The 25,598-nt window shown below is 46.3% G+C and overlaps 1 protein-coding gene across 2 annotated transcripts in view; it reads right to left on the bottom strand.

The window, feature by feature from the left end:
• Adamts9 (ADAM metallopeptidase with thrombospondin type 1 motif 9) overlaps window positions 1-25,598 on the bottom strand; it is a 157,095-nt gene that overhangs the window by 64,848 nt on the left and 66,649 nt on the right. For both annotated transcript variants that reach the window (XM_027954537.2, XM_027954538.2), the window contains 10 exons: window positions 24,626-24,752; window positions 20,221-20,431; window positions 19,368-19,532; window positions 17,104-17,265; window positions 13,105-13,224; window positions 11,479-11,583; window positions 11,182-11,349; window positions 8,856-9,125; window positions 6,237-6,398; window positions 3,711-3,887 (listed from right to left, as the gene is read on the bottom strand). In XM_027954537.2, the coding sequence (XP_027810338.2) occupies window positions 3,711-3,887; window positions 6,237-6,398; window positions 8,856-9,125; window positions 11,182-11,349; window positions 11,479-11,583; window positions 13,105-13,224; window positions 17,104-17,265; window positions 19,368-19,532; window positions 20,221-20,431; window positions 24,626-24,752 (1,667 nt within the window). The remainder of the gene's footprint in view (window positions 1-3,710; window positions 3,888-6,236; window positions 6,399-8,855; window positions 9,126-11,181; window positions 11,350-11,478; window positions 11,584-13,104; window positions 13,225-17,103; window positions 17,266-19,367; window positions 19,533-20,220; window positions 20,432-24,625; window positions 24,753-25,598) is intronic.

The following is a 25,598-nucleotide window of genomic DNA, read 5'->3' as shown; positions in this document are numbered from 1 at the left end:
ATGGGAAGCTGCAAACTTGAACATGAAAATGAGGTAGACACAATTCATCAGTTGGCCAGGCAGAAACAAAAGCACGATCCTTCACGAGCTCATAAATTCTCATTATGAGGGTTGACAAGCAGTATTCTAAAGCACCTGAAGCAAGGCTCAGAGAACACACACTTTTAGGTTGGTCACGAAAAACCCCAACAAGCCATGTCTCCTAAGGAGAACCACCATCTCCAAGTTGATTGGCAGGAAGATACACAGGGCCAAGCAGAGAAATGCCATAGAACCATCTGGAGCCATAGCACCACCCAGCAGAACTTGCTGCGTGAGTTATCTGGATGGGTGAGCTTGCTCTAGATGGCTCTTGAGTCTTAGCTGATTTCTACTTTGGCTGCAGAGCATCAAGCTCTCTTTACAATCTGCCGTTCTAATCATGGGGTATGTGCATTCATGACACCATGTCTACCTCTTGGCTTCAGGAGTACACTCAAAGGCACAGTGGTTGGAGAACCTTATTTCAAAAACGAACATAGCCAAGGGAGAGTCCAAGGAGACACACACGCGCGTACACACACACACACACACACACACACACAATATTTTGGTTCTGGGAATTGAACCCAGAAATGCTTCCTCAGCCCTTTTTATTTTTTATTTAGAGACAGGGTCTCACTAGGTTGCCTAGGGCCTCGCTAAGTTGCTGAGGCTGGCTTTGAACTTGCAACCCTCCTGCCTCAGCCTCAAGGGTCACTGGGATTATAGGCTGGCATCACCATGCCCATCTTCCAAGGACATATTTTCAAAAGGACAGAAAAGGCTAAATCATGATTCTTAAATCTGCAATGATGTGAGTCAGAGCCAACCATCTGTCTAAAGTGGACCCTTGAACTTTCAAGTTCACTGAAGCTTCATTTTGGAGACTCTGGAAGCCAAGATAACAGTGATTTGGGCTTTCTCGCCTAGATATTGCTCTTTAGTAGCAAGTGCTGGAGTAGGCTATCTCCACTGCGACCTTGGAGAAGGCTTCCTTTGACCTTGGGGGAAGCCACCTCACTCAGTGTAGCTGGTTCTTGGCATGAGAGCGTCTATGTGTGGAAGTCCTTGGGAAGAGAAAAAACCTGCAGGAACCTTTCCTACCCCCAAACTCTAATAAATCCAAGTTGCCTTCTGTTAAAAGCAATATATTAGTGCCTCAAATGTACTTTTTATTGTGAATTCCACTGTTGGTGACAATGATCAAGCACCGTAGGAGTGACTTTATGGCTATGAACACATTCATTGAGGTATGCTTAATTCAGAACCACTAAGATGTTGTATACCAAAGCATCCACCACCATGGAAATAGACAGAAGAGGAAAATTTTTTTAAAAAATTTTAAAAAAAAGAATCTGAAAGACTATCCTCTCACACATCTAGTTAGGAAGAGTAATATATTACAAATGTATCTTTTTCCAGAAAATACTTTTGATTTAATTTAAAAAAAAAATCACAACTTAAAAGCCTTGCAGAAGTGGCCTTGCCCTTAAGACGTTAGAGGTGTTGAAAGAGACATTCAGATAATGATCACTGTACAAAGGGAGTGTTAGACATCACACAGCCCGCACACAGAGTTTACAACTCCACCGACTTGTTCTGCAAGTGCCACAGCACTGGGGTCTGACTCTCTCTCCCTCTTTCTTCCTCCTTGGCATTTCAGAAAATCGTACACAGACCCAAGAAGAACTATATTAAATAAACGTCATGTCTTCAGTTAACATAATCAGCAGTTCATATTTTACAATTTAAGCATGTAAGCTCTTAAAATATCTATGGGGGCGGGTGGTGATCCTGTGCAGAGAAGGAAAAAAAAAAAAAGCCATACTAAGAATACATTCAAGTAAGAGAATTCTGTGGAAATTAATATATATGTACATAAGTGTGGATGTACACAGGTGTGTTTACGTACGTAGGTGTGTACATGGACATACACATGCATAGAACCCTGGCAAGATGTCATTTTCCCAAGGAATACTTCATAGAAAAATACAGGACAATCTAAGGAATTAGAGCATGGGAAATACAAATTTCTGTTTTTCTTTTTTTTCACCCAGTTACAGGAATATGTAACAAGGAGGCTTATGTTTTTTGGTGAAATTTAGTGGCATACTTTTTTTTTTTTTTTGGCACCAGGGATTGAATTCAGGGGAGCTCTACCACGGAGCCACATCCCCAGCCCTTTTTGTTATTTTATTTTATTTTGAAATAAGGTCTTTCTAAGTTGCTCAGGGCCTTGCTAAGTTGCTGAGGCTGGCCTCAAGCTCATGATCCTCCTGCCCCAGCCTCCAGAGCCATAGGGTTATAGGCAATGGGCCACCATGCCTTGTGACATATTTCTTTTTGGAGGGCTAGGAGGCTTTTTGAAATGTGACTCTGGTGTTGGTGTTACTACTGGTAGAGATGAAAATGGAGTAAGTTCGAGAGGGAACATTTCATGGAAAATATCATGAAGTCCGTGAAAAGGGAAGCTGGACATGTGGGGATGTTGCCAACACCCTGAGGTCATCTCTCGTGCTCTTCAGAGCATGCACCTGGGGAGGGTGCCATTACTGGACACAGACGTGCTCCCAGGGAACTGTCCATGTGACTCAGGGTGACATTTCTTAAACTCTGGAATACAGCTCAGCGATACAGTACCAGTCGAGATAACCCTTCTCAATTCTTCTAGATTTCTACCTAACAAAAGTACAGTGGTCACAGAGCTATTTCTGCAGACACAACCTCAGACATTGAAAACCTTGGTTTCTAGAAGCATCCACAGGTATCAACCATATCAATTCAATGAATGTGCTTTTCAGCTGGTTTCAGGGTTATTTAAGCCTTTTCCTCAGAATCATAGTGAACAAAAAAGGCCTTCTGGATAGGACCTGATACAATACTAAGTTCGACTTCAGTGCAATTAACGTATTGACCAGAATGTTTGCCCTAGCTCTATGAACCAGTCAATGGCTCCATAGCTCAGGGCACAAGCTAGCCAAGTCAAGGTGATGTTGGACACTGTTGAGCCTTCTGTTTGCCAAGAGCTGCCCTAGAAGTTTGCATTGTGTCCACGGTGGCAAATCTGCCTCACCATGTCACCTGCTGGCTGAGCAGTGAGCAGAGACCAGACCAAAAAAAAAAAAAAAAAATAGTCTCCAACAGGCTTTCTGTCTGGGCAGAAGAACATTCCAGACACCTTGAAAGGCCCCAGGTCACTGATTCCACTGGGGGTCATTCATCTTTTCATAATGACTTCAGTCTATTTGGTGGGCCCAGGCTTTGTGACGACTGTGGTTGAGTTGTACCCCGAATGACAGGGAAGCAAACTATTAGTCATTGAAGAAAAAAAAAATGCAGAGGCCTCAATAAGCAGAAATGGTCCCCCAGCGTCAACGCTACGGTAGCTTAGAAAGGAGAGAGTGTCTGCTAATGAGTTGTCACTATCTAGGGACATGGTTCTTCTAGAAAAGGAAGCTACTTCTTGGCACCAGGTCCTGTATGAGGTACACGTATTCTTGCGATGTCACCTCTGGCCATGTCGCAAAAATGTTAATGCTACTGTCAGTGACTAGGAGAGGATGACACACTATTCCCCAGGACGGCCTCTAGGACACCCTCGCCAGGGGACACTGATGTCGCAGGGACCACACCAGAACACCCTGGGATTGGAGAGTTTGGGGAACAAACAGGAATAGTTAGGGCCGTACCGAGCTCCAAGCGCCAGTACTCCAGGCGGCGTCTTGGGGACAGGCGTGTGTGTTACACTGCTCACGATCTGGAGGCTTGTCAAGGATTTCACAGCTCAGATCTGGGAAGCGTTCGCCGTTGGACCGCTGACAGGCCACCAGCCGCGTCCGGCTCCCTCCACCACATGGCTTTGTGCACTGCAGAGAGGACAGCAGACATTGCGGTGATTTTGTCTGAATGGCCAGCGACAGATTTTCTTTCCCATAAGGAACCTGTCTTAGCCAAACTCGATGACAGCATTGGACAAGGTAACTCTGACAGCTAGAGCCAGGGGTTACCGCAGCGATACTATCTTACAGTGGACCCAAGTCCTCCTCCCTGGGTGGTAGGGGTTGCTCACTGAGGGATTCCCCATACCTAAGAGGGTTTGGTATCCATTATCTCCTCAGGTGCAGAGTATGACATTTGTCCCGCTTAATATTTGGGGCCACTGAGGTTAAGGAGTCAATTAACTCGATCAAAGTTAATTTATGCACAAATAGCTGGGGTAAAATTCAAAATCTAAAAACATAAACAAAGCTGGGTGCAGTGGTGCACATCTGTAATCCCAGTGGCTCAGGAGGTTGAGGCAGGAGGATCACAAGTTCAAAGCCAGGCTCAGCAAAAGCAAGGCCCTAAGCAATTCAGTGAGACCCTGTCTCTAAATAAAATACAAAATAGGGCTGGGGATGGGGCTCAGTGGTTGAGTGCCCCTGAGTTCAATCCCTGGTACCCAGGAAAAAACAAAAAATAACAAAAACAAAAAACCCCAAACTATTCAATATTAAATAAAGGAAATAATGACCTAGCCAGTTTTATTTTCTGGCAAGCATGTTATTTTATTTTTTAAAAATAGTGCCTGGAACCCAGGGCCCCACACATGCTAGGCAAGTGCTCCACCTCTGAGCTACTTCCTTAGTCAGACTCCACCTTCTGGCAACTTCTTTTTATTTTTAGGTACCGGGGATTGAACTCAGGGTCCCTTAACCACTGAGTTACACCCCCAGCCCTTTTTATTTTTTATTTTGAGACAAAGTCTCACTAAATTGCTGAGGCTGGCTTTGAACTCACCATCCTCCTGCCTCAGCCTCCCGGGTTGCTGGGATTACAGGCGTGCAGCACCATGCTCAGCTATTTTCTGGCAACTTCTAAGGTGTCACCAACCTCTGATGTTTTTCTGACTCTAATCTCTTTAGACCTTTATGACGCTAATGTATTTTACTCTCTCTCTCTCTCTCTCTGAATCTTAGGACAAGGATGACTTGCCCCTGGGATGAATAAGCAGTGTGGTGGGAGATGTGGCTCAGACTCCTGGCGGGACTCAAACTTCTGAGGCAGGAACAAGTCGCATTTCTTGGACAGTACTGCTGTGCTCACATCCAGGGACCCTGACAGTCAGTTCCCCTGCTGTGTGAGGGCCAGATCTCCCTAGAATCTGGAAGGATCACTCTGTGCTGACAGCGCACGTCCCACAAATGCCTGCACTTGGCTGGTGTGGGTCCAATTACAGAAGCTTAATCGCGGGTCCCAGAGGGCAGGGATTTCGCAAGGAGTTTTGGGAAACCCACAATCCACCAGGCTCCGAGCCTCCCTCCCCCTCCCTTCCCTTCGAGGAAGCTCTCCAGGATGACATAACTGTTGATGACAGTCAGCCAAAGCCCCTGCTCTGCCTGCCACTACCAGGTGGCGCGAATGGAACCAGGGGAGGTGGGCGCCACTGCCCTCAGCCAGAGCACGCATCAAGGGGCCCGCAAGCTGGTTTCTCATTCCTCCTCTTGGCACCGGGGTCTCCCAGGTGCTAACTGACATTTTTCATTTCATAAATTTTACAGTCCAGACAGAACGGCTCGATGAGCTTTAAGTACATGCTCTTCCTGTGGATTTAGCAGGAGAGAGCTGTATTCTTGGTTAAACGCAAAACCAGAAGCATCTCAACTCCACCATTAAGTACAACAGGGACTCAAGCTCCCTTTCATAATAGTACCACGAAGGATCATGAAGATTTTTAACATTAATGATGTCAATTATTATTTTTTGGGGGATACCAGGGATTGAACTCAGGGGCACTCAACCACTGAGCCACTTCCCCAACTCTATTTTTTATTTTATTTAGAGTCAGGGTCTCACTGAGTTGCTTAGGGCCTCGCCATTGCTGAGGCTGGCTTTGAACACATGATCCTCCTGCCTCAGCCTCCCGAGCTGCTGGGATTACAGGCGGGCACCACCGTGCCCGGCTAAAAGCATCCATTTTTAAAAAATCATCAAAGATTAGTTAATAAACAACTTAAACCAATATTTATCAACATTTTCTCCTAATCTGCCTTCTGTAAGTATTCAAGCTGTCTCTTATTGGTTATAAGCAAATTGTTTAAATAAGAACAGCACGAAGCCAGGTTTCTAATGAATCCCAAATTCAGAAGTTTCTATTCAATCTGGTTCTTGTTCCTTATAATACAAACAATGACATGATTCCTTCGGAGGGACAGGGACGGGTGGTTTGTCCTCACCTCTCCCCAGTTGCCGTAAGCCCACTGGGGACAAGGACCGGATTCGCAGGCCCTCTGCTCGTCGGGTTTGATTCTCTCCACACAGTCGTTTGCAGTGTATCCATTTTCATCCTGACACACCACGACACGCCGCTGGGCCCCTCCGGCACAGGTACTGGAACACTAACACACCGATGACAAGTTAACCCTCAGCATCACCTCTGCTGGAGAGACAAAGCAGCAACTGGCTGCAACTCAGACAATGTGACAGAAACTGTTCCTGAGCATCCGCAACCAGGACAAGGCAGCTGGGGACCTCTTTTTTTTTTTTTTGTAACTGGGATTGAACTCAGGGTCACTTAACCACTGAGCCACATCCCCAGCCCTTTTTTATATTTTATTTAGAGACAGGGTCTCACTGAGTTGCTTAGGGCCTCGCTAAATTGTTGAGGCTGGCTTTGAACTTGTGATCCTCCTGCCTCAGCCTCCCACGCTCATGAGACTTCTAAATTAGTCCCATTTATTGTCCCCCTTAATTTCTCTGCAGGGTGGGGTGGAGTGGGTGGGGGGGAGGGTCAATGGACATCATAGTTTATTTGGAGATTCTTCTTTTTTGGGCGCTGCTGGGGAGTGAACCCAGGGCCTTGTGCATGCCAGGCAAGCGCTCCACCAACTGAGCTATCTCTCCAGCCCCTTTGGAGATTCTTTTCAAAATTTGGAGAGCTTATTTGGAACCAACATTGGACGTCCCTTTCAACACAGAGGTCAAATTACTGGCTTACTGAATTGCCACTTGTTGAAATGATGCTTCCCCAGGACCTCACTCAGTTACTGCAGGAGGCAGCCTGGAGTGTCATTGAGACAGGACTCCCTAGCAGGCTGACGTTCCCTCCGCCCCCTTGACTTCAATGGCTTCATGGGAACAAGATAGATATGTTTTGCTCATTTAATTTTTTTACTTCCCCAATGAACCTAGTTGAATTCGTCTTGAGGAGCCTGTCTTGGGGCACTTCAGACTAGCACGCTGATGGCTGGGGTTGGCATCCTCCCCATTTCCCACACAAGCTTCTCAGCTCTCCCGCATAGCGGCACCTGGAATGTTTTGTGTTCCCATGATTTCCTTATCCTTTTAACCCAGAGTGTTTGCCTGCATCCTTTACTCTGCCCCTTCAGTTATAAAATGGATTTGCCTCCAAAATAACCATCTGGCCCTGGGAGCTATGTCATTTTTACAAATTATCAAGTTGCACATGGCATTTGCAATCTTTTTTTTTTTTTGGGGGGGGGGCGGGTACCGGAGATTGAACCCCAGAGCACTCAGCCACTGAGCCCCATCCCCAGCCCTGTTTTGTATTTTATTTAGAGACAGGGTCTCACTGAGTTGCTTAGGGCCTCTTTTGCTGAGGCTGGCCTTGAACTTGGGATCCTCCTGCTTGAGCTGTTGGGATTCCAGGTGTGCACCACTGCCCCCAGATCATCTCATTTAAGTCATACTACCAAAGAGAGCAGGACTTAATGGTACCCTCATTTTACAATTGAGGACACTGAGGCTCACAGGTGAGGGGACCTCCTCAGCCCCCTCAAATTTGAAAGTGCAAGTTTTTGGTCAAATGGAGACATCTGCGGTCCACCCGCACTGCTAACCTTTAGGGAATGAGATGCTGCCCTACCCCAAGCAGCACTTAGATTATCTAACAGGAGTATTTCCTCTTTAATCTAATACCAGTGAAACAGCAACTATGCCACTATAGACTGTATTCATCTGGAAAATGGCAGAAAGAAAAGCCACTTTGTTTAAGAACTCCCTTTTCATGTTCATAGCAGCCAATTCACAATAGCTGAGCTATGGGACCAATCTAGGTGCTCTTCAACAGATGAATGGATAAAGAAAATGTGGTCTATATATACAATGGAATATTACTGAGCCTTAAAGAAGAATGGAATTTTGGTGTTTACCAGTAAATGGATGGAACTAGAGGCCATCATGCTAAGTGAAATAAACCAGTCCCAAAAAACCAAAGGACAAATGTTCTCTCTGAGGAGCAGATGCTAATACACAATAATGGTGGGGAATAGAAGAAGTTCACTGCATTAGACAAAGGGGAATAAAGAGGGGGATGGGAATAGGAAAGACAGTGGAGTGCATGGACAGAACTTTCCTGTGTTCATATATGAACACATGACCCATGAAACTCCACATCATGTCCAACCACAAGAATGGGAAGTTAGACTCCATGTATGTGTGTTAGGTCAAAATGCACTCTACTGTCATGCACATGTAAAGGAACAAAAAAAAAAAAAAAAAAAAAAAGAACTCCCTTTTAGAAAAGTCTCTCTGCTCTTTCCCTCCAGGTCTGAGCTGCCTGACTCATTCTGTCTTTCACAATACTGCCCAGCAGTGACACCCGCTCCTCCATGCATTCCTCGCCCCTTTGAAGAGTGAGTCCTCCAAGAGCATCTTTTCGGGGACCATACTGAGTGGCTCTAACTACATTGCCTTCACCCAGAGCCCATGAAATCACATACCAGTACCTAAAGAAGAGCAGACAGGTGCAGAGGCATTTCTAGAACTTTCCCTCCCCAAACTCGACCTCATGGGAGAGAAGCAAGAGGGGGGGGGGGGTCTTCTGTGATACTCACGGCTCCCCAGGGGCCCGTCCTCCACTGGTTTCCCCCTAGCACGTGTGTGCGGCTGGGGTTGGGGCTCCGGGGCCGGTAGTCCTCGTTCTGGAAGGGGTGCTGAGGGAGGCCCTTGTCCGGGGTCCGCTGAGGGCACGGGGACATGGCGCAGTCCTGTTCGGTCTCTGGGATGTAGTCGGGGTCGCACTCGCTCTGGTCAATCCCGTGGTCACTGTAGTTGACACATACCACCTGCCGGGTTGCCCTACCTTGCCCACACGTCACAGAGCACTATGTCGAATGTTCAGAAAGAAAAAGGGGTGGTCACTGGGGGGTGCTGTGGAGGCCTCGCATGTTCATTTCTACACACGGCTACTACTTTCCCGGTTGCTCAGGCCCCAAAAGGCTTGGAATGGACCTTGACTCCTCTCTTCCTCCTGTCCCATAACTCAGTGTTCAAGGTATGTCCCTGATCCAGCCACTTGTCACGATGGCCACAGCGACAGTGGCCTGACTTGGAGATCTGGCCTTCCCTGGGGTGTTGCAATGGCCTTTCAACCAGGCTCAGGACTTGATGCTCTCCACCCGAGTCTGCTGTCTGCAGGTCCCAAAACATGACTCTTTAGGACAAAAGTCCCATCATGGGTCCTTCCAGTGACTTCCCAGGTCACTCACAATAATAACCAAAGTCCCTCCGCTGACCATAGGCTCTTTCTGGGGACACCACTGGCTACCTGATGAGTGCCTCTCAGTCACCCTCACTATGCCCCAGCCTCAAGGGTGCTTGTGCACACTCCAAGCAATCGGCTCGGGGCCTCACCCCGCTGTGCCTCCTGCTGCGCCAAACAGACCCCTTGTGGCTGCCTCTCCTCACTCAGGTCCTGCTCATGGCTCTCTCTAGGCCATGCACTGCTTGACTGTGTCTAGCTCCCATCAGGACCTGCTGCTGTAGCAGACATTGCTTTATTTGTTCGCTGACAGGTTTCTCCATTGGGATATTCTTGCATAAGGCAAGGACTCTGTTATTCTTGGTTCGCTGCTCTTTCACGAATGGCTAATGAATAAACACCAGGATCTGACAGACAGATGCCTGGACTGAAGGGCAGACACTGTTTATTGAGGACCTACTTTCTGTAAAGCATTTACCATCTATAATCTCAAATAACCCTCACAGCCATTTTGCAAAGTAGGTGTTCTTTTTGTTTTTTAGAGAGGAAGAAAAATGAGAATTGAAATTGCCTAGGATGATACAACTGGCAAATCATAAGGTTTGGGATTTTAGAGAGTTCTATTTGACTCCTCCAATTTTATGTTCATATTTTGATATTTACTACTATAACCTTCATTTCTTATGTTTCCTTTTCACCTATGCCAAGCTTTTCCCTGGACTCCATGAGTTTTTCAGGGCAGAAAGCAATAGTTTCCTGTAGACAAAGGTTCATCTACTTTTATAAAAACCCACAGAAATGTACATATGCACAATGGAATATTACTCAGCCATAAAGAAGAGTGAAATTATAGCATTTGCAGGTAAATGGATGGGGCTGGAGACTATCATGCTAAGTGAAATAAGCCAGTCCCCCAAACCAAAAGCTGAATGTTCCCTCTGATGTGTGGATGCTGACTCACCAGGGGGCAGGGAAGGAGGAGTGGAAGTTTATTGGATTGGAGAGGGAAGAATGGGGAGAAGGGAAGGGGATGGGAATGGGAAAGACAGTGGAGTAAATGGGACAGAACTTTCCCATGTTCCTATATGAATCCATGACCAGGGAAACCCCACATCATGTTCAACCACAAAAATGGGAAGTTAGACTCCATGTATGTGTGATAGGTCAAAATACACTCTACTGTCATGTATATCTAAAAGGAACAAAGAAAAAGTTTAAAAAAAAAACCCACAGATGGTGGTTGGTGTGCACAGGGCACTGGGGGAGGATACTCACTTCCCACTCTTGGCAGGGAACTAGACCCACTTGACTTTGAGGAACCACAGTATACAGGAGGCCTCCAGACTCAAAGAAAGAGGGTCTCTCGCACTCTCCCCCCACCCATCCTGCACCCTGTGGACCCACTATAAGCTGACATGTCTCCACGAAGACTGGGGTTTCCAGCCAGCCCAGCAGGAGGCTCTGCAAGCCCGTGATAATTAATCTACATCTTTTTTAAAACGTGCATGGTTTGTACCCCTGACCAGCTGTATGTGTGGGTGGAATAACTCCATCACAAACTCTGCCTCCCTCTAAAATCTCACCACTGACACTGGGACCCCGGCCCTTCCCCCCTCTGCCCATCCCCCACCCCTGCCCATCCCCCACCCGTTCCCAATTCCTCAGAAGTCATGGCTTACAGGGCTCCAGTCCAGGGCTTTCCACCTCCCACAGGGGGTCACGGAGCACTCCTCCTTGGCCACTGGTTTGGGCAGGGCAGCACATGCACTGTCCTCAGCCACCAAGCCGTCCTCGTCCCGGCAGCTGACATACCTCATCCGGGTCCCTTTGCCACAGGTGGCTGAGCACTGGGTGGGAGGGAAACAGTGCAGACAGGGGACTGAGGGAGGGTCTTACAGGCATGGGCCACCCCCTGTCGTCCATCAGAGAACACCTGTCCCCTCAGCCCTCCCTGCTCCGCCCCATCTATTTCTTACTGGGGTCCAAGATCCAAATCGCCACTGGGTTCTTGGAACATTGTGTGCGCTTCTCCTTGTTTCTGGGACCACTGGGGAAGGGTGACAGGATGGGAATTCACAGTCCTAGACGCGAAAGGGGAGAAAACCTGCTTATTTCAAGTCATCACACATTTAGAGAGTGGATGAGAACACGCGGGGCAAGCGGTCCTGACCCGCCACACAGAGGGGGCAATGAGGGAAGTGAGCCAGTCCCCAAACCAAAGGCTGAATGTTCCCTTGGATGTGCAGAGGCTGACTCACAATGTAGGGAGGAGAGTAGAAGGTCACTGGCTGAGACAAGGGGGGTGAAGAGGACGGAAGGGAGATGGGATTAGGAAAGACAGTGGAATGAATGGGACAGAACTTTCCTGTGTTCATATGTGAACATACGACCAGGGAAACTCTACATCATGTCCAACCACAAGAATGGGAAGTTAGACTCCATGTATGTAGATATGTGCAATTACACTCTACTGCCCTGGGTATCTAAAAGGAACAATGACAAAAAAGTGTTCCCTTAACCCTTGGCCTTGGGGACTATATCTCGTCCCTGGTCCCTTCCTGTTTGGCTCTTTCTGTTTCTGCCTTGAGCCAAGCAAACCCAGATCAGATTCCTGTGTGTGTCCACGTCTCCTCATAGTCCTGGCTGGATTCCGTCAGTGCAGAATGTGATACCATGGGAATCCCTTTTCAGATGTCTGGATTCAGGGCCAGGTCTACTTAATGATTTTTAAAGTCCTATTATAGATCCACTTGCTCATCTAAAAAGAGACGTCAGTCAATCCAGAGTCGGGAAGGTGCTGAGCAGCACAGTGGGCTTCCCCCACACAGGTACCAGAGGCAAACGACCCGAGGGCACGGACAAGAGTGACTACTGAAATAATTAGGAAGGGATAAGCTTAGGTATTTATCAGCTTTGTCTTTAATACCATCTACTTAAATAAAAGTCTGTATTTCTCATGTTAAAATAATGGCTACATTTAATCTCCAGCTCACCAAGTTCCTGTGACATTGACCAGGCTCTGGTGAGGGGGTCAAGCTAGCTTCAGCACACACTGCCTGAAATCATGACATTAGTTACTGAATTCTTTAAAGAAATCATTAAAAATTAAATCTAAGTTCAAGTAAAAGGAAGTCAACCAATATTTGCCACCTGATTAGAATAAAGTCAGAGTCAGGTGTGGTGGCGCATTCCTGTCATCCCAGTGGCTTGGGAGGCTGAGGCAGGAGGATTGCTAGTTCAAAGCCAGCCTCAGCAACTCAGTGAGGTCCTAAGCAACTGTCTCTAAATAAGATATAAATGGGGCTGGGTTTGGAGGCTCAGTGGTTGAGTGTCCCTGGGTTCAATCCCTGGTACCAAAAATAAATAAAAATAAAATCAGATTTATATATATATATTCCAAATAATCAGAAAATGAAGTAAAGCAATAAAACAAAATATCAGACTGTAAACACAACATATAAGTAAATCCAGGTGATTTAACCAAGTGCTGGTCTGACTGCTGTCCTCACGGAGGAGAAGGTTCTGATTCTGTTTGAACCCCTGGGATGTCATGGCGTCTCAATGCCCAACGTCGGTCACTGAGTTGGATAAGCGGGACTCACCTGGGTGTCTGTTGGTCTGGTGGCTGCATTACAGTCGCTGTCGTCTACTGCTGACCCATAGGTCCCAATGATGCACTTCACTGCCCGCAGCTGGTACCCCTGTCCACAGGTGACACTGCACTGGGGGAGGAAAATGAGACACAACATTCAGAAATCTTCCCTTTTCCTACTGTTCCAACTGTCTGCCGGAAAAAAGCATTTCCATCGTAGGAGGCCAGAGGGGCCGATGCCCAAAGCACTTAGCTGCTAGCTCTGCACCAATCAGTAGCTTCATTTGCCCGTGATTATGATTACACTATAATGATTGGACCATTCATCAAAATGCATCGGTCTATTTACTGATCAACTATTATGTGACACATGGAATTATTGTTGCCTCCTAATGGAATTATATATGTAGAGGTTTGATACAGTTTGGATATGAAGTGTCTTCTGAAGACCCATGTGTGACAGCTTGGTCCCCAAGGCAGTAATGCTCAACGGTGTGGCTTCTGGGAAGCGACTACATCATGTGGGCCTGACCTCATCAGGGAACTAACCCATGAGAGCCACATGGACAACTGGGAGGTGGCGGAAGTGCAGGCTGGTGAGGCACAGCTGGAGGAAGAAGGTCACTGGACTTGGGGACCATATCTTGTCCCTGGTCCCTGCCTGTCCAACTCTTTCTGCCTCCAACTGCCTTGAGAATCTCCTCCCCTGCACCTCTCACCACTTGGGTTCTGCCTGCCACAGGCCCAAACTAATGGTGCCATGGGACCACAGACTGGCACCTTGGGCCAAGATGAACCCTTCCTCCTCTAAGTCGTTTCCGTTAGGTAGTTGGTCACAGCTCAGTGACTCAGGGTTCAGTCCCTCGGCTGTGAGCCCCAAGGGGAGGGAAGAGCCCCCTTTCACGTGCGACCTAGACAGCACTCTAGTTCAGACAGGTACTTCGCAGAGCTCTGCGGCCTTCCTTGGCTTCTGAAAGAACATTCTGAGGAAATAATAGGAGTTCGCGTCACTATTTTTGAACAGCACGATGCTCTTATAATAGATCACAAGATGTTAGAAACCACCTAAAAATGCAATGATCAAAAGTTAGCTAAAAAGACACCACTGTATCCAGGTAGGAAAGGAAATAAATAAAAGGGCAAAATAAATATAATGGATAAACAGATTTTGAAAAGCAGTCTAACAGCAGGAGTGAGGTCAGAGACATGGCAGAGTAAGTAAGAAGTTCCAAAATTAAGTCTCTCCACTGAAGCAACCACCAAGCTGGTAACAACGGGCAGAATCAACATTTTTGGAACTCTGGCATCTCAGAAAATCTTACGGCCACTCGGAGAGCACCGACCAATTTCAATAAGACAGTGTGATGGCATCTTTGCTCACCCACCTACCATATTGCACATTGCTCTCCAATTTTGGGAACATTTTCCAAGACAGGTCACACATTAGGCCACCCAAGAGGGCTCAAGACATTTAATAAGAAGGTAACACAAAGCATGTTCTCTGACCACAAGGGAATCAACAGAGGCAAATCGGCCAAGTTCACAGATTCATGGACATTAACATGTTTTCAAACAACCCACAGGCCAAAGAAGAAATCACAAGGGACACAGGAAAGTACTTGGGATGGATGAAAACGAAACAGAAATAAGAAAATTTATGAGATTCAGGGAAAGCAGGGCTCATGGGAAATTGATAGTTGCAAATGACTGTGTAAGATAAAGAAAAATAACCTCAAGCCAATGAGCAAAATGTGTAGCTTAAGAAGGAAGAAACAGAAGAGCAAAGTAAGCCCAAAATTAGGAGAAGAAAGGAAATAATAAAGATTAGAAAGTTGGGTGTGGTGACACATGCCTGTAATTTCAGCAACTCAGGAGGCTGAGGCAGGAGGATCTTGAGTTCAAAGCCAGCCTCAGCAACTTAGCAAGGCCCTAAGCAACTCAGTGAGACCCTGTCTCTAAATAAAATACAAAATAGGGCTGGGGATGGGTGGGGCTCAGTGGTTAAGTGCCCCTGGGTTCAATTCCTGGTATCCCACCCCTGCCCACCGAAAAGGACATGGAAAAATTAGAATCCTTGCATATTGCTTTTATAATGTAAAATGGTACAGTGCTATGGAAAACCACTTGGAAATTTAAAAATTAAATACAGAATTGATGATCCAGCAATTGCATTCCCAGGTATATAGATCTCAAAGGAGTTAAATCAGGTACTCAAATAGATACATATTTGTGAATATTCAGGCTAGTAATTCACAGTAGCCAAAGAGTAGAGACAACCTAAATATCCATAAAAAAATAAAGGCATAAACAAATTGTGTTACATCCATAGAATGGAATATTATTCAGGTAAGAATTGGAATGAAATACCAATACATGCTACCACATAGGTGAACTTTGAAAGCAGCATGTAATATGAAGACAGATATAGATGGCACATACTGTGTAATTCCATTTCTTTTCAGGGGGTGGGGTTCTGGGGATTGAACTTAGGGGCACTCGACCACTGAGCCCCATCCCCAGCCCTATTTTGTATTTTATTTAAACACAGGGTCTCACTGAGTTGCTTAGGGCCTTGCTAAGTTTCTGAGGCTGGCTTTGAACTCACGATCCTCCTGCCTCAGCCTCCCCAGCTGCTGGGATTACAGGTGTGCGCCACAACACCCAGCATATAATTCCATTTCTATGAAATGTCCAAACAGGCAAACCTGTATGGACAGAATGCAAACTGGTGGCTGCCAGGACCTAAGGGAAGAAGGGTACAGAGAACAACCCACTTGATGTGTCAAGGTTTCTTCTGGTGGGGGCTGATAAAAATGTTTTGGAAGTAAATAGAGGCTGCAAAACATTATGAATACGTTAGAGGTCTCTGATTTTTTTCATTTAAAAATTTTAGTTTTATACTATGGCTTTCACTTTAATTAAAAAAAAAAAAAGGCTGGGCACAGTGTCGCATGACTGTAATTCCAGCGGCTCAGGAGGCTGAGGCAGGAGGATCATGAGTTCCAAGCCAGCCTCAGCAATGGCAAGGCCCTTATCAACTCAGTGAGACCCTGTCTCTAAGTAAAATACTAAATAGCTCTGGGGATGTGGCTCAGTAGTCGAGTGCCCCTGTGTTTAATCTCAGGTACCCCCTCACCCTGCCAAAAAATATGGATGGCAGACATTGCAGAAATGAGGCAATGAAGCTGCTGTCATTGATTGCGCGGAAATTTGGAAATAAAGACAGAGGCTAAAGGACAGAAGGGGCCGTGGCTGGTCAGGGTGCAGGGAGAGTCATTCTTCAACATTTTTCAAGAGGTTACATAAGTGACATCCCACAGCTGCTAGCCCTGTGCTGGGAACTCCGAGTCCTGCTTCAACAGAACACGAACATTTGCTTCTATATTAGGGAGGACTGAATTCCAGGGGTGAACACAAGACCCAGGGAGGCCCCCTCTCTCCTTTAAGACTGGATCAAGTAAAGACTACAGGACCCACAGACCAGGAGGACTTGGGAAAGGTTCCCTCCAAGCCTGATGACTCTGCGCCCTTGATCTAACTCATTAGGCTGGAAGAGCCTGGCTTCTTTCTGGGAGGCCAGCTTTGGAATCCTGACGCTGGGAGCCAAAATAGCCCTTCCACATCCCACCCCAGACCTCCTGCCAAAGGCTCTGGCATGGATCGGATTGTACTCTGTAGCAGCCTAGCAGAGGCAGGAGAAGATAACATCAGCCAGACGCAGAGTCTGCTGTGGATTTGTTTCAAGGCGCACGTGCAGTTGAAGCCAAAGGGCGCAAACGAGCGGTGAGGCTGTGGACAGAGCCCTGAACTCTGGCAGGGAAGTGGCGACCCTGGGGAGGGGAGCTGGATGGGGCAGAGGGTCTCACGTGCTTGCTCCAGGGCCGCGGAGCTGGGGAGGCTGCAGAGCTGGGGAGGCCGCTGATCTGGGGAGGCCACTGGAATGCCCTGCACAAGCCCTCCCCAGATAAGACGGAAAGAATGTAGCCAAGAATCTTATCGGTTAAAATACCTGTCCCCAGGGACCCGCCTGCCAGGATGCACATTCCGGCTGCTGACAAGTTTGCATGGACACTGGCTTGGTCTCGGGGTCACAGAGCCTGTCGTTTACTCGGTCTTCAAACTGACACCAGACCTGGCGATGCTTGTGCCCTTTTCCACAGGTGACCAAGCACTGCAATGAAAAGCAGAGGCAGTCAGGGGCTGGGTCATCCAGGGCTGTGGTTTGGGTCAGCGGCGGGTAGTCACCAGTGAGAAGAGGCATGGCCTGTCCCCATGGCTGTCTAGACAGACAGACAGACACACACACACACACACACACACACACGCATGCACGTACACGTTCTCTCTCTCTCTCTCTCTCCTTCTTTTCCTCCTCCTCCTCCTGCCCTCCTCTCTCTCTTCCTTTCTGTACTTAGTCTCTGAGCCACTTTTAAACAGAGAATAAACTCAACAGAGTGTCAATCCCTGAAATACTGAAAAGAAAGACAGCATTCGTGATTCTCTAGGGGGTTAAGTCCAACCAAACTGTGTTTGAACCCCAATGCAATCAAGTGAGAGGGGCCCCCTGGGATTTCATTTTCTCATCTGTAAAATGGGTTAACAGCCCTGCCTACTGCAAAGTGTTGTGAACACTAAAGGAAAGGCATCCGGGTAAAGGACTTAGCACAAATTTTACCCCAAAACACGTCAAATATCAACGTCATTATTGTTCATGTCAATTTAAGAAACATTTTTTGGGGTCAAGCACTGGGGATTGAACTCAGGGGTGCTTAACCACTGAGCCACATCGCCAGCCCTTTTTCATATTTTATTTAGAAACAGGGTCTCTCTGAGTTGCTTAGGGCCTCCCTAGTTGCTGAGGCTGGCCTTGAACTCGCCATCCTCCTGCTTCAGCCTCCCAAGTCTCTGGGATTACAGGTGTGCGCCACCGTACCCAGCTTCCTTTAGAAATTTTGAAAAATAAAGGACATTCCTATAGTCAAAATCTCACTGCACGAGGGCCAAGTGTGAACCACACTTAGCTGTTTCCCTTCCAATCATTTTATCTAAGGAATTTTGGACCATTCTGAGTTCTTAGTCTGATCTTCCCCACCCCTAACTGATCAAAGGTCTGTTACCTAATTTGAAATGACACTTCACCTAGAATTAGCCATCTAAGTAAAATTCAAGCCTACTACCACCTTTTATTTTGGGGGGGGGGGGCAGGTACCAGGGATTGAACCTAGGGGTGCTTAATCACTGAGCCATATCTCCCAGCCCTTTTTATATTTTATTTAGTGACAGGGTCTTGCTGAGTTGCTGAGGCTGGCTGTGAACTTGTGATCCTCCTGCCTCAGCCTCCAGAGCTGCTGGGGTTGCAGGCGTGGGCCACAGCACCTGGCCTCCTCCTTTCAGTTTTTTTAAACCAGATATGAGACAGTTAACCTGAGACCTCAGACACTAGGTCTACTGGTCCCCTTGCCAGGAGCCCTCACCACCGCCTGTACCACTGCTTCCCTACCATTCCACTGACACTGACCCTCTCCTCTTCAGACCCGCACTTTATTTGATGGTGAAGGTAAATGGTTGAGGCTGCACTTCTGTGGAAGAGGGAAGGACACGGCTGTGGTCACTGTGGCTATAAAGACTCTCCTCCCCACACTCCTGACTTGGCTCCTTCATACGGGAACCTTGATCCCCTTCCTCCTGCATCCCCTTAGGAAGGTGGAAGGAGTGGGCCTCTTGGTGACTGTCCCTGGGCTGGCTCACCCGGGGCAAAGCTCAGAGCCCTTCTTCTCCTCACTGTCCTGGGTCACAAAGTTCATAAGCTCAGGGATGAGGAAGGCACGGGTCTGGACCTCGGCCTGGTCCTTTTCTCTTTCATCTAAGTTTTCCTCCGGTAAATGGATGCCCGAGTCAGAGGTCCCTCCCTGGGGTGGACGTCTCTTATTTCCAAGATGAGGACTTGAGGCCTGAGCTAGCTGAGCCTCAGGATTACTACAGCCCTGACTCCCACTCAGATACTTAGGGCTCAACGAGGGGGGAGGGTGAGAGCTGGGACTCCAAAGTCACCAACAGAAGCCATCATGGTGGATCCAGACACACCCCGTGACGTCAAGGTCTCTGGTGGACAAGGCCCAGCCAGTACTCAGCCACAGCCTGGGTGGGGAATGGGCCTGCTGCTTTCTCAAGGGGTGGAGGGAGAGGTTCTGTAGGCTCAGCCTTCAACACACCAGGGGGACCCACAGTCAGCTATCCGAGGCCACCTGGGGATCAGCAGCTCCTCCATCTCACCTCTGACCAGTCTCCCGATTTCCACTGTGGACACGGGAACTCATTGCACCTCTGAATGGTGACTTTTTCCTGATGGGCACATTTGCTGTCATCCAGGACGTCATTGCGGGTGTTGACACAAATAGCCCTTCTCCTTTGGCTTCCCCCATCGCAGCTTTTAGAACACTGTAACGAAAAGTCCAATCAGACCACTGTGGAGTCAAGATCCTCTTCTAACCTTAACCACCAACCCACCCGGCTGACTCTACTTTTTCTTTTGGAGAGATTTCTTTTGCATGCTCTCAATTTAATACCTGGGTTTATATTGAAGTCCGCAGTAGCTCATTGGCATAGGAAAATAAAATTGGAAATGGCCCAAGAGGTCTAGAAAAGTGGCTGGTTGATTTGTTTTACCACTTGCAATTGTTATTACCACTTCTGCAATTGTTCTGCCTGGGTCAGACATTACCAATCAATCATGGGATTCTTTCCAGCTGAGCTTGAATGGGTTCAGGCATTAAATATCAATCGCAGTACTCTTTTCTATGCAGCCTAAAAGGGGCTTCTTCTTCTCCTTTTTTTTTTTTTTTGTACTAGGGATTGAACCCAGGGATGCTTAACCACTGAGCCACATCCCCAGCCCTTTTTATATTTTATTTAAAGACAGGGTCTCACTGAAGTGCTTAGGGCCTCGCTTTTGCTGAGGCTGGCTTTAAACTCACAAACCTCCTGCCTCAGCCTCCCCAGCTGCTGGGATGACAGGTGTGCACCACCGCTTCCAGCTAAATGGGCTTCTTAATGCAATCCTGCAAGGAGTCACCATCAACTCCTCCAACTGATCCAAGAGGACGCTCTTCTATGAGAACCAACTTACTTCAGTCCAAGCCGAATAGCGCCAGCCGCCTGTGTTACATTCTCCTGAGCATTTCTCCCGGTTGCTTGGTTTGGGGTGACTGTTGCAGTAACTATCATCCACCTTCTCGGTCTTGCCATCTAGCCTGCTGTATTTGGCACAGAAGATGTCTAATGTGCGGTAACCTAAACCACACTGGGCACTGCATTCACTCCTGCTGGCCACGTGCCACCTGTGAAGCAGAATAAAGAGAAAACAATGCATCTGTTAAAACACATGTGCCTCAGCCAACGAGTGGAAGAGGTGAGTTCTTTTTTCTTCCTTAACTCAAATACCCTGGAGCTCAAAGCCCCAGTGAGTTACTGAAATCCAATTTCAAACCAACTATCCATGTATTTTTCATGGCTGTGGGTATGCGCAGAAGTCAAAGAATGATGACCAGAGTCTCTATCTTTGGGAAGATTCTCTCTGATACAGTCCATCTAAAATTTAAGGAACCAAGAAAGAAATTTTTTTTTTTTTTTTTTTTGAATTCAACAGAGCAGAAAGAGCCACTTTATATTTAAAAAGTTCATGCAATCTAGCATTTCATTTGGCTTCTTCTAACAGAGAACTTCTCTTGGAAACAAATCACAGGAAGCCTCTGCTGCCTAGGCCCAGGCTAGGAAGTGCTCAATGAACATTCTGTGAGTTACTCAAAGAATGAAGAATTTGCACTGCAACTGTGAAGTTCCAGTATGTTAAACCCTGTGCACTATTATCTGAGAACAAAGACTAAATTCTGCAAAGATGTGATCTATATGTTATAAAAATTAATTATACACTTATAAATTTAGATTTGAATCTATAAATCTTTGTATCCCCAGTATCTTTAATGAAACTTTGTAGGCACACAGTAAGTGCTCAATAAATACCAATAAATTGTCAGTTTCTTTCAACACCCTAGAAACAAAGTCAGCAGGGCTTAAATTTTTTAAAAAAAGGAAAATTAATAAAATGAGTCTTTTTTTTTGTACCAGGGATTGAACTCAGGGGCAATCGACCACTGAGCCCCATCTCCAGCCCTATTTTGTATTTTACTTAGAGACAGGGTCTCACTGAGTTGCTTAGGGCCTTACTTTTGCTGAGGCTGGCTTGGAACTCTTACCTCAGCAGGAATAAACTAAATAAAAGAACTTGAAATACAATTTTGTTTATTGGATTTACAAATTCAAAAAAGATGATTTCTTGATAATCTTCACTGGATTTGACTTTTGGAATTTGGCTACTGCTTGGAAATTAGATGGCTTCCTCATCTCCAGTGTTTTAAGAGTTCTTCTATGTACAACTGTTTGGAAAAGGAGTGGGGGGGGGGGGCGGGGAGGGGGAGAGGATTATTCCATGATATGCTTGTCATGGAATTTCTCACTGATGCTCAGAAGCAGGTCAGAGGTGCCCATTGGCAAGGACAGTGGGCTAGAGACTTTCCCTTGGAGGGACACAGTATTGAGAGGATTTTGTTCTAACCCAGAACACATTCAGCGGGGCTTGCGGACCAGCGCTTCATCTCATCCCATCACAGTTAACAGGGGCAAACTCTCCCTTCCTGCAGGAAGGAGGGCAAGAGTGTGGACCAACTCAACAGAAGCATCTTGAACTTTCAGCTGCACTTTGATCTTGGCTACCCTCTGGGATGGGTTGTTTTCCATCCAGGATCAAGGAGGCGGGCACCCCAACCAAAGTCATTTCCCTGATGTCCACACGATGCCCAGAATCTCAGCAGAGGCTTGCAGAGTCTGTGGGAAGGTCATGTGAAAAATTCTTCCCAAACACTGTCACATGACTTAGATTCTCTTTCTGGACAGTGGTCTAACTTCAGTGTGCTGAGACCATTGAGTTCATTTCATGGGAAATTAAACACAATTATATTTAATGAGTATATTTCAGAAAAGCATCCTCCAATGTCTCGTCAATAAGTGGAAACTGAGGGACAATGTGTGATTGTGTTCATGAGGGGGTGTCTGTGTGAGGATTGCAGGATTAAATGATTTTGAGAACTACCAAATTAAACTGGCTTCCATACTACAGATCTTCTCAGAGCCTCCAGGATATTGATCAGTGTTATGCATGTCCACCTGCGGAAGGACTTGTTTGGTAGGGCTTTTCAAAAACACTGGTTTGAGCTGGGCATGGTGGTGCATGACTGTGATCCTAAAGGCTCAGGAGGCTGAGACAAGAGGATCCTGAGTTCAAAGCCAGCCTCAGCAACATAGCAAGGCTGTAAGCAACTTAGTGAGACTCTGTCTCTACATAAAATATTAAAAAGGCCTGGGGGATGTGGCTCAGTGATTAAGCAAACCCGGGTTCAATCCCCAGTACCCAAAATAATTAGCACAAATCATGATTATATTGACATCAGGTTGACAGAGTGAAGGTGGCACTAGATGGCTGTGTGACCTTGGGCAATCTGCTTAACTTCTCTTAGTCTCATTTGTAAAATGGTGACGATACCTGTGTTATAGTGGTATTTGAGAAATCAACAGGCTATTAGTTCTATCAATAGGATAATATAAGATTATATACAAGGCAATAAGAAATATAAATACTATCCTATCAATGTGAGACTATTAACAGAATAACATAAGTGTTAAAAATAGTTCTTAGAAAACACGTGACCATATCCCATGACTTTCACAGTGATAATTAGAAAGAAGGCTAACCTGAAAGTGCTACCTTTCTCAATTTATTAAGGCTGTATCTCAAGGTATCTATGCACCAATTTAGTTTTTTCTGCCAAACATTAGTGATTAATTCAGTCCAGCAGTTAGTCCACTGATTATTTTTTCTGAAAGGATCTTTAATTATAATTTAACTGAATCGATTGAAGCAAATGGGTTTATATGGACACTTCTGAAAAATAAAAATATTGTCTTAAACTGGGCATGGTGACAAGGTGTAATCCCAGCACTTAGGGAGGCCGAGGCAGGAGGATCATGAGTTCAAAGCCAGCCTCAGCAAAAGTGAGGTGTTTAGTAACTCAGCGAGACCCTGTCTCTAAATAAAATACAAAAAGTAGGGCTGGGGAATGTGGCTCAGTGGTCCAGTGCCCCTGAGCTGGTACCCCCTACTTCACTGAAAAAAAGAATGTTGTTAGTGTGAATGTTCACCTTTTAATGACTAATATTTTATTTTATTTTTTACAATAAATATTTGGTCAATGCTTTTGAGCAAGCCAATGAGCAAGCAGATCAGTAACAATGTGTCAAGAAGAAGTATGTGAGGGTGGAAAAGTCCTGTCTTTGAAGTCAGAGCCTCAGGTCAGGACTGGCTGAGAGACAGCACACGTATCACAATTTCCACTTTGACTCCCATGACAGGCATTACTAATCGATCACAGCACTATTCTCTCCATGCCTCCAAATCTGCACTCCATCCAGCACTATAGGAAGCCTGCACTACTTGAAGGCTTTGGTCCAGTGCTGTGGGAACTTCAAAATGTTCAAGTAGTCACTCTGTGGCTTATGAATGGTGAGACCTTAACACAGCCATATACCACTCTCTGCCCCTAATCTCTGGACTGCAAAAGAGGGATGAAATGGCAGCACACCTTAACTGAGTTCACTTGACATGTAGAATACACAAGGCACCCCCAAATTATTCACTAGGACACTGTTAACCTTGCAGACAAGAGGAAAGCTTCAGGGTTCTCCACCCATTCAATACTTCCTGCCTCCGACTTTGCTTTCATAAATACTTGTTTGAATATAGATAGTTCTAAATAGACTTTCTTCTTGCTCCTCCATGCAACTTTGGCATGCCTAGAGTTCATGTTCTGGGTGGAATGTGCCCTGGGTGGATGCAGAACATCATGGGCATAGAGGGATAAAGTCCCCCTACTCTTTGTTTTGAAGACTTTTAATTATTACTTTAAAAATTTAATTATTATTAATATTATTGGTACTGGGGATTGAACCTAGAGACACTTATCAGTGAGCCCCATCCCCAACCCTTTTTATATTTTATTTAGACACAGGGTCTCCCTAGGTTGCCTAGGGCCTTGCTAAGTTGCTGAGGCTGGTCTTGAACTCTTGATCCTCCTGCTTCAGCCTCCGGAGCCACTGGGATGACAGGCGTGTGCCTGGTGAGTTTCCCCACCTCTTGCTGACTTTGAATGCCTCATCAGTGAGTTCTGAAGATCAAGGTGGAATGTTTTCTGGCAAAGGCCACACTCCACTGACTCTTTAATTCTTAGGAGAACAAGAAATCCACCAACATGTGTCTTAGATGATAGGATCTAACAGATGGAGAACTGGCTAGAGCTCATCTCACAAAACATTAGGAAGAAGGATTAAAGCTGAACACCCCCTCCTTCTGATCCACACGCCCAGACCTCCTTCCAGACTCCCCACAAGACCCTCTCCACTCAGCAGCAAAGAGCAGGGCCCACCTCAAGTCACAGTCTGTGCCGCAGGCTTCCGTGATGGGTGCTGGCTGGGGCAGCCGATCGCATCTCTGATCCGACACGGTAAGCTGGTCAGATTCCCTGCTGCAAACAGGTTTCCGTTTCCGCTCCCCTGAGCAAAGAGGACAAAAAAATTATTCAGAGCACACAGTCCTACTTAGACTAAGGTCTGGAAAGCATTTTCTACGGGAACACCAGCTTATAAATATTTTCAGTTTTATTGGCCAGCACGGTCTCTGTTGCACGTCTCAACATGACAGGGCAGAAAATACAGCTGTCACAGATGATCCATAAACACATGGGTATGGCTGTGTTCCAATAAAACTTTATTTATAAAAGCAGGTGGCAGGCTGGAATTGGCCCTGTGGCTGTAGTTTGCTGACCTTAATTTAGCAAAAGAAAAAAAAAATCAAGAGTATGTGACTACTGAAACCATGTCTCTGAAAAATTAAAGTGGCAAATGGATCTTGCTTGGCTATGCGCCTATGTGCCAAGCTCTTTAGATAAGAGAACCTAGCATAACCCGAATTTGCCAAAACAACACCAAGATTTCATGTAGCTCCAGTCAGAATGGCAGTCACCAAGAATACAAATAATAAGTGCTGGAGAGGATGCTGGGGGAAAGGGACACTTTCACACTGTGGGTGGATCATAAATGGGTACAACTGTTGTGGAAATCCGTTATGGAGGTTTCTCAGAAGACTAGGCAAGGAACCACCACAGGACCCAAATGTATCACCCGTCTGTATTTATCCTGAAGAATTAAAGTCATCTTCCCACAGTGACACATGCACAGCCAGGTTTACAGCAGCACAGTCCACAACAGGCAGACTATGGAATCAGCCTGGGTGTCCACCAGTGGATGAATGGATAAAGAAAATGCAGTCTATATACACAGGGGAGTTTTATTTTTGGCCATAAATAAAAATGAAATATGTCAATTGCAATAAAATGGATG

This window comes from Marmota flaviventris, chromosome 1, assembly GCF_047511675.1.
Source record: "Marmota flaviventris isolate mMarFla1 chromosome 1, mMarFla1.hap1, whole genome shotgun sequence".
Classification (NCBI taxonomy): Eukaryota; Metazoa; Chordata; class Mammalia; order Rodentia; family Sciuridae; genus Marmota; species Marmota flaviventris.
The sequence above is the reverse complement of the archived record's forward strand: the minus strand, read 5'-3'. Positions and strand labels throughout refer to the sequence as shown.